At 38.7% G+C, this 9,102-nt stretch overlaps 1 protein-coding gene across 1 annotated transcript in view; it reads right to left on the bottom strand.

The window, feature by feature from the left end:
• The window catches only part of EHD4 (EH domain containing 4), a 27,271-nt gene that overhangs the window by 17,336 nt on the left and 833 nt on the right, over positions 1-9,102 (bottom strand). The window contains exon 2 of the mRNA XM_031055800.1: positions 1,409-1,662. Within this exon, the coding sequence (XP_030911660.1) occupies positions 1,409-1,662 (254 nt within the window). The remainder of the gene's footprint in view (positions 1-1,408; positions 1,663-9,102) is intronic.

Genomic DNA, 9,102 nt, shown 5'->3' with positions numbered 1-9,102 from the left:
TCACTGCTGAATAACTAACGAGTAAGCGTGACTGTTGGAGAAGATAAAGGTGCTCAGAGCACTTCAATACAACAATATCACAGTCACCAAAAGAACTGGAGTAATTTGATCAGTTACTTTGAAAGTACATCTTTTTAGCTAGCTAATAATCTTGCTTGCATAACAGTCAGAACCTGACACAACTAGTTAGATGATTTAGGCAAACAATTACATTGCCACTCAACCAAACAAACACACACCATTATTAAATGCTCTGTGCAAATATTTAAATATTATGCTAAATACAATTTATATAATTTTTATTGTAAGTATATTAATTTTTTGTAGAGAGCACAGTGGTGAGGAAAGGGAGAAACAGAATAGTGATCTGGAAGACAGAATTTAGCCAATAATCTCAAAATTGTTATTTAAAATGGGACTTCACTACAGTTTCCCACACACATATTCTTATCTCTGCAAAGTGATAGTCAAACCAACTGTAAGCAGCTGTAAACTTTCTTCTTTGGATAAGCACAGCAATAGATAAAATTGTACATAATGAACTTTTAACACGCGTGCCAATATTTATCAGCCAAACAGGAAAGTTTATTGTTAAAAAGAACCAATTTAGATAAATTGGCTTGCAAAGTGAGGCCTCCATGTCAAGCTACCATCAAATACAGGAAGAAAACAAGGTGATTGCTCAGACAATAAGAATGGAATTATTAGTAACTAACTTTCAACTGAAAATATTCAGCATGCTACTTAAGTTTACTATCAAAATGTTCACAGCCCCTGAACAACTCTTCCCTTCTTACAAATACACAGTAGAAGCTAACACTATCTCCCTGGTCTATGGAACTACCTGAACACCCAGACAGTTAATATTAAACACTTAACAGCTTATTTTATCCACGGGGGCACATTCAAATCTTTTCCTTCTTTTATTTCTTTTTACATATCCCAGCAATTCACAATTTCAAATAGCTTTACCAAGATATCCAGTGAAATCAGTGGAAAGGAACTAGACAGCACCAAAGGGAAAATACATGGGGTTTTTTTTTGGGTTTTTTTTTTTTTTTTTTTTTTGAATGCTAGTTTTAAAAAATAGTACTAACCTATCCGTTTTATTGAGAATTTTGGCATAAACTTATCCTGAGTTTCACCTGGCATCATGCCTCACAAACAAGCTACCCAGTGGATCATTTCTACAGTTTTCTGTGAACTGGTTTTAACAACTATTTTCTATTCAGACAACTGAATATCTCTGTCATAATGCCACCTTACCAAGTACTGGCTTTTTTCATTTAATTCACCTGAACTGCCACCAATCCTGCTTGTATTTCAATATTTATTCCATGTTGTTCAAAACAGAACATGCCAAAATTTAAATGTAATCATCAGAAGACAGAAAGCAAGATGATCTCACCGGTTCAGGAAAGCATTTCCAAAGCGGCCGAGTTTCCGAAATGGCTTCTTAGGATCAACAACCAGGGCATTCCCAGGAACGTTTCCTTCTGTTTCTCCATACATTACAGCAATAAAGGAATCTGTGGTAGGCTCTGGACCAATCCTCATGCCTGGAAAGTCTTGCTCAAGCAGGTACCTGGAGGTAGAGAACACATAAATGTATTTATACACAATTGCTATATTTATACTTAAGAATTCCAAAAGAATGAATGACTGGGATCCATGGCAAAAGCAAATACCTACAATTTGCTTGAAAATTCCCAAGGATATACCTATTCTATAAGATTAAGATTACATTTTTCCTTTATTTCATTATTTCTATTAATTGGGGAAGGAGGAAGAGAACTGAATTAGTTTTTCACAACATCTAGGTAAAAGGATAAAGTAAATCCCTTCACAAATAGTGTGGAAAGTACCCCCTTAACTGCAGCACCTCAACCATTTAAGTGGATGCTTCTACCAAAGATTTGAGTGCTGTAGGTTACACTACAACACGTCGCTGCTTTTCTGAGTGTTTCCAAGCCTATACCAGTGCTGCTGGTACAAAAAGGGAATGGTTTGAATCTGCACGTGAGCAGATTCAGTTTGACAGATCCAACCCTTTAATCAACTTGGTATGATCTCACTAACTTTAACTTATCCTATCAGAGGCAAAGAGAACCACTATGAGACAATAAAATTTTATCTCTTTGGGAGTGAGGAAATTTTTTTTTTCTTTTGACCTGCACATCAAAAATTAATTGTTAACTAAGTCAGATCTGCAGAAATTTAGGCCTAACACTAAAGTACTTCCAAAAGGCACCAAGTCAGGCAGTGCTCTACCACCAGAAAGCATCTTGTACCTCCCTTTGAGTAGTCCACTGACAGAAGATATGGCACAAACTCAGAGGGTCTTGACTTTCCAGACAACAAGGTCCGAAATGAATTTAGTGTGTATTTAAGTATTAAAACTTAATGGAACCAGGGCATTTATTTACATAAAAAACCTGTCTGCATCCCTTCATGGATGGCAAGCTCAAGGAAGTAAAAGCAGCGCCAAGTCCTTTGAGCAAACCTCCCTCTAGCACACATTCTATGATAAGTGCCATCCTTCACAGAGACACAGACAGCTCTGCTTAACTTTACAGCAAGAGTGTTATTGTCCTCAGGCACAACAGCACCATCTTGGCGCTCCAGACTAAAACAAAACATTTTCAATGTCACCCTGCAGTTCCTATAAAAAACCCAAAACACCACAATTTTAATCAAGTATATTTTAACTATTTACATAATCAAAACTGGATTTACACGAGAATTTTTCTTCAGGCACAGGTGGTGGTCCTGCATGCAGCAACAGCACTAGTTACATTTTAGTGCATCTATATTAATGCTGCTCTTTTAATAAAGGTTTATTCTGGAGTCAATCCAACAATGCTATGCCTATTCTGCTATAGCTTACTAAATCAATACTGATTTGAGAGGACTTGCTGTTTGCTTTTGCTGCAAAAAACATTTTACATAGTATCTATACTTGCTGAACAATCTCTGTTTTCAAATAAAGTACCCAAGCATTCACAAACTTTATAGATCAGTGCACAGAAGCTGAATTTAAGAAACTAAATATATGTTACATATTTCAAAGACTGTTTTCCAGTAGCCTTAGCAAATTGGCTCCAATTTGCTCAACCTATGATCAGAGAGCATGGAACAGTTATTTACATGAGATTTCCTGTAGCTTTCTGCTTCCAAAAAAAGAAATTAAAAAAATACCAATACTAAAACTTGTGAGGAAGGAGGAACATAAGAGGAGGAACACAAGAACAATCATGCCAGAACATGCCAATCTGTTTTATCTCTAGAATAAGCTGTACCTAATGCACAGTAACAGGGAAATAAAACTGACCCCTCTCCAAAAGCAAATGAAACAACACTCAAACCTCTCTGCCCACACAGGTTTGTAAAATGCAGCAGATCCCTCACTGTACAAATTAAATCATTAAATTATCTGAATTAAATGAAGACAAAACTCCTTTAATTGCTCACCAGTTGAAGCCCTAATGGAAATCCAGGGTTTTCAAGTGTTGTGGCAAACAGCTGAACACCTGAAATGCCAAAGTGTGTTCCCAGCTCTTTACAGAACATCATTGCACACCAGAGTTCTCTATAACAGGGTGCCAAGGCTAACTCACAAGAGTCACTAAAAATTTCCAGCTTGGCGTTATCCATGGCTTTGATTTTGAAAGATAATTATACTTTTGTCTTCTAAAAAGAAGTTTTTAACTTGCCACGATAAAACGTTCTATTTCAAACACTGCTTTTCCTCATTTCCCTTCTTTTAAAAGACAATGGGTCTCTAAGAGAGAGCTCTGTAAATACAGCTCTGTAAATAAGCTCTTCTGTAGATACAAATTGTCATTCCCAGGCTTCTGCTGACAGAGGTAGCAACTCATAAGGTGACAGACAACATATACGAGAAGATGCTCCAAGAGCAGCAGTAAAGAACATATATTGAATTAAATGCACAGGAGTGAAGTCCCCCATCCCAGGTCAAGGAAAACTACATGGGGGGATCTAAATGCAGCAGCAGACACCTCTAGGGTAACAGGATAATTGTCATCTATCGTAAGCTCATAAATTACAGCTGCATTGTGGAAATTCAGTGGTGACAGTCTTTTAGATGCCTAAAAAAGAAATTTCATGGCTTGTTCATGAATTTGTAGCACGTTTAAAGAGTTACAAGTATGGAGTATCTTTCATTATTTCCAACATCTCTTTCTGCTGCTCTGAACTTGATAGTGCAAATTCCCATTAGCGCTTTCTTGAAATGACTAAACCAGAATGAAGTGCTACTGAACTGCAATGATACTCCCAAGTTAATGTCATAAAGGCAGCTTTAAAAAACAGGCTTTTATAGCGATAACAATGCAGGAAGGCAAGACCTCCTTCCAAATACCAAGCCCCACCCAACAGTCACAATGCTCTGCCTGGTACAACTATTAACAGACACAGAAATCACTTTGCATCACAGGTATTTTCCATTAAGATTGGCTCACAATTGCACATCAAGAATTAGTACAGACTAAAATAAACCTCTTCTTGAGCACTGGCTGTGCTCAAGTGTGATGGGTTTGGCTGGGACAATAACTACTATGTGGCTGTGTTCTGGATATGTGCTGAAAAGTGTTGACAATACAGGGATATCTTCATTACTGCTGAGCAGCACTCACACTCAAGGCCTTAAGAATCAAGGCCTTTTCTGCTTCTCATCCCACCCTGTGAACAAAGAGTTAAGAGCGGACACGGCTGGGATAGCTGACCCCAGCTGACCCAAGGGATGTCCTGTACCATATGGCATCGTGCTTAGCATATAAAGCTAGGGGAAGAAGGAGACATTTGGAATGATAGCATTTTCCCTTTCCAAGTCCCTGTTATGTATGATAGAGCCCTGCTTTCCTGGGAATACCTGAATATCTGCCTGCCCATGGAAAGTAGTGAATTAATTCCTTGCTTTGTCTTGCCTGTGATGCTTTTACTGTACCTACTGACCTGTCTTTATCACAAGCCATGAGTTTTCTCAGTTTTACCATTCTGATTCTCCCCCCCATGCCACTGTGCAGGGTGTGAGTGGCTGTGTGGTGCTAGGCTGCAGGCTGGAGCTGTAGGGTGGGCTAAGCCACAACACAATGCATCACACTTCTCAGTGTGAAAGAACAGTTTTACTCACCCACATAAAAGCTAAGAGCAATCTTCTGTAAATTGAAAAGCTGTCAGTGTTTCTGCACCAAATGCTTTATTAGCACAGGAAAATACCTGGATTTTCAGCATCTGCAACTACATGCTCTTCTCAGGAATTTTCAGCAGAGAAGAAGTTCAAAAAGGTTCACAGGAAGAATGCTTAAAAATAGCCAATGCCCCAAAGACAGTCTTGATCAAACAACAGACATCCTGTTGATTCTTCTCTCTTTGTTTTTACCTGAGCTATAACCTTTCAGCTTTGCCAATAAACATTCATCTAGGTTCCTCTGCAAGATGTATATCCAGACTGGGGAACTAGCTTCCAAAGTTCCCAGAGATAGAAAAGATTACTCACAGTTGCAGATACCCATTACCATCTGAAGTCTAAATGTATTAGCTAGGCCACACTAATGCTTAAAAGCAAGTGAGCTGGACAGAGCAGCACTGAACAGGGATACCCTGTGATGCACTGGGAGATAAACTCATGGCTCCTTTATAGGGCTGCTCACCTCCATACTACATACTGCACCAAGTATTCAGGGTTTTTTTTAACACAGCAAAACTAGATGTTTGCTTTAGTGTAAGAATTCTGCTCTAAATAATCCAAAGCTTTCATGCAGAGCTAGTGAAGAAATTACAGCCTTCACCCAAAGAAATTAAGAGGGACCTTCCTCCCACTTCACCCCCCAAAAAATAGATGCAGCTGCACAAGTGATCGCACACTACTTGCAGACTCCAGACATTATGCGTACAAAAGGGTGCTTTCACAAAAGTCAGCTCTGTCTGAGTTAAATAGCAGGAAGTTTACAATTTTTAACCTCTGAGTAATACCTGTGAGCAAAGTAAAAGCACAGCCTGGAAATCTGAGGAATTTACTTCTGGTTTGTCTCATGTTGATAAGTTCTTAAAAAAAAAAAAAAACCAGTCTCCTACACTTCTAAAACAGAATGAAAGAAACTACCTATTTGCATTGACTACCTTCTATCTCTTTTTCATACAGTACAATTCTCCTCTCCTGTCCCCACTTTCCCCACTTTTTTTCCTAAAAGAGGCACGAGAGATTGAGACAACTACAGAAACCGCAAGGCCAAGCAGCTCACGTAAGGTAACAATTGGCTCTCGCCATACTCCCACTTCATTAAACACAACTGGACAAGCATTAACATTTGGATGTATTTGTTTGAATTGTCAGCACTGTCAAATAAGTGAATAAAACTATCACTACACTACACTTTAGACAGCAAAACTGACTGGTTTCACTGCATTGTTCCAAGTGCCAAAGCGGATAAACAGCACTGAGTGAAAAAACACAAGAGCTGTTAGAAACCTGGAAGTGTTTGTTTCCGTATCTTAATCCCCAGGGACATTCAGTCACTGGTACATCAGTGTTTCCATAAAGACTTAGTGGAAGGAACTGGGTGGATGTGGATGTGTCAGAGGTATGAAAATGTGAAGTTCTCACGATAACGACTCAATCAATGTAAATCCCAAATGAATATTAGACAGCTAAACATAATTGTTATGTTCACACATAAACCCAACTGTAAACACTTAAGTAGACCTAATATGCCCTCCTGACTATGAAGTCAAGAAATGTGAACAAAAGGCAGTTTAAAATTAGTTATTTAAAATAATGTTTGCTTATTAAAAGGTTTGGGGCAATAAATCCCCTATAGTGTTACTTCATCCTAAGAAAAATCATCTAGAACAAATACAGGATTATAACAATATTGAGAGAGTATGACATTTTCCCATGGGAGATTCAGCCTACCAGTGGCTAAATTTATTTCTGGCTGACCTGGACACTATAATATTTTTCCACATCTTCTTCTAAGTCTTACACACAGTATATAAGAACTTCTCTTTTTTGCCCTTCTTTTTCTCCTCTAAATTGGATTTTAAGTAACGGTCACTGTGACACTATTGTCTAAGCTGCTGCCCATATTCAGTGGAGCATTTTTTCATGCTGATTCAGCCAACTATTATCTATGCTGTAGAAAACACTGAGGTAAGGAATGTTGATCATAGTGATAGCCTTTAGAAGCAATAAAAGATACCCTGCTACAGATTTGGCCTCTGCAGTTAATGCCTGTCTTCTCCAATACCTTGTACAAGATTAGACTGTTCTGCAAGCTACCTAAAATGGGTACAGCAGAAAGGGGTAAGAGGATAAAAAGAAGGGCACATCACAGTAGAAGCCACATCTTGAATCAAGTCAGGTATTTTAACAAAACACACGAGAAACCATCTTTGAAAAATTCATCTCTGTCAAAATTGTCTAGGCATCTTCATCTGGCACCAACAAATGCTAAAAAAAGCTGGTAAGAGCTGTAATAAAGTATAGGTCCTTTCTCATTCAGACTGTACATTAGTATCAATCAACCCTTTTGCTCAGCATTTTATTGTTAAAGTGATTTTATTGTTAAAGTTACTCACAAAGCAACAGTAGCAAAAATACGCCTGAGGCACTGCAAGAAATACTAATGTTTCTAAGCACAGTACTGACTTGTACTTCAGTCAAATATGGGCAGCTATAAAGGACGGAAAAGCTGAATGTCCATAAATCCAGAACCTGCGTTCTCAACCAAGGCAGACTCTCACAGGAGGGGAGACCCAGAGTTTTCTATGAATTGCAAATAACAGAACAACGCTGCTGACAGACAGCACAAGTTCTGGTATGGACATGCTTCTGACCATTCTGCCTCCCTCTGTATTACCTGCGCTCTCCCCATCCCTTGTCCATAAGCCAAGTAACAACACTAATCAGGAAATATATACAGACTAACAAGGCAACTGTAATTTTAAAGAAGAAAATGAATGAATATACCTAGAGAAACGTTGGCAAAATCCAGATAAAAAACCCCTCCCCCACTCACCACCTTGTGACTGTCTGTGGAGATCCTGAAATTAAGTTTCTTTTCTTTTAATTACACAGCTATTTATATTTTTAAAATATTCCTCTGAGCAACGCCTCTTTATGCATTTGTGGGAGTTCAGTAATAATTAGTAAAGAAACCACGTTCGACTGACTTCAAGCTTTCAATTAGCTAGCTGTAGAACCTGAAAAGACACATGATTAGTTCTGTAAACAACTGAAAAGCACTCAGGTGATTAAAGGTAAACATTGATCTTCAGGGGAGAGGGGAGGTAGGTATTTTGCACTGCAAAAAGAAAACAGTGTTATGGAAAGGCTGCCTGTAATCTTTGGAACTGAAAGATAAATATTTGTAAATTTTACAGAAGGACTATAATGAACTTCAAATATAAGCAGGTCAAAATGTGAACCAAGTGACTCCTCAGTGTCTCTTGCAGAGTTGGGCAAAACATTAAGACTGATTTGTAAGGGGCATGTAGAGAGGGACAAACATATGCAAAATATTTACAGATTCATAGCATTGTGCTTAGCCGAGATATGCTTCAGCTTCCTAAAAATGAGTTACCAAGAAACTTAGAAATAAGGAATATAGGAAAGACAGAAGACACTACAACAGGAGCAACAATGTTAAGGTGCCTTAGTAGTGATACTGCTTCTTCAATGTAATTGATCAAAATAAAGGCACATGGAAAGGAAGACTTTACAGATACCACGTGGTTTTTTTTCCAAAACTCTTGTCACCTTACTCCTCTATGATCACATCTGATCTGTGCATTAAGCTACTTTTAGGAAAGAAAGGGGAGGAGATAGGGTGAAGTGATTCCCCATTGCCGGCGCAGTCATACCGTTTGAACACGCAGCCCCTGGTTTTCCTTTGAAACAACTTAGGGATTAAAAGAACTAAGAGGAAGTAGACAACGGGGTTACACTTTCTCAGTAGAACATGAAACAGACACAATATTTTTGAACGGGAAGTAAGCGGAGAGCTACAGAGCGTGTGCCAGGGTGGGGAGCGGCACACCCTCGACACAGCCGGGAGGCTCTTGGCAAGCCCCGCTCGCCGG

The sequence above is a fragment of the Geospiza fortis genome, unplaced genomic scaffold (assembly GCF_000277835.1).
Source record: "Geospiza fortis unplaced genomic scaffold, GeoFor_1.0 scaffold66, whole genome shotgun sequence".
Taxonomy (NCBI): Eukaryota; Metazoa; Chordata; class Aves; order Passeriformes; family Thraupidae; genus Geospiza; species Geospiza fortis.
This window is presented reverse-complemented; position numbering and strand designations above follow the sequence as displayed.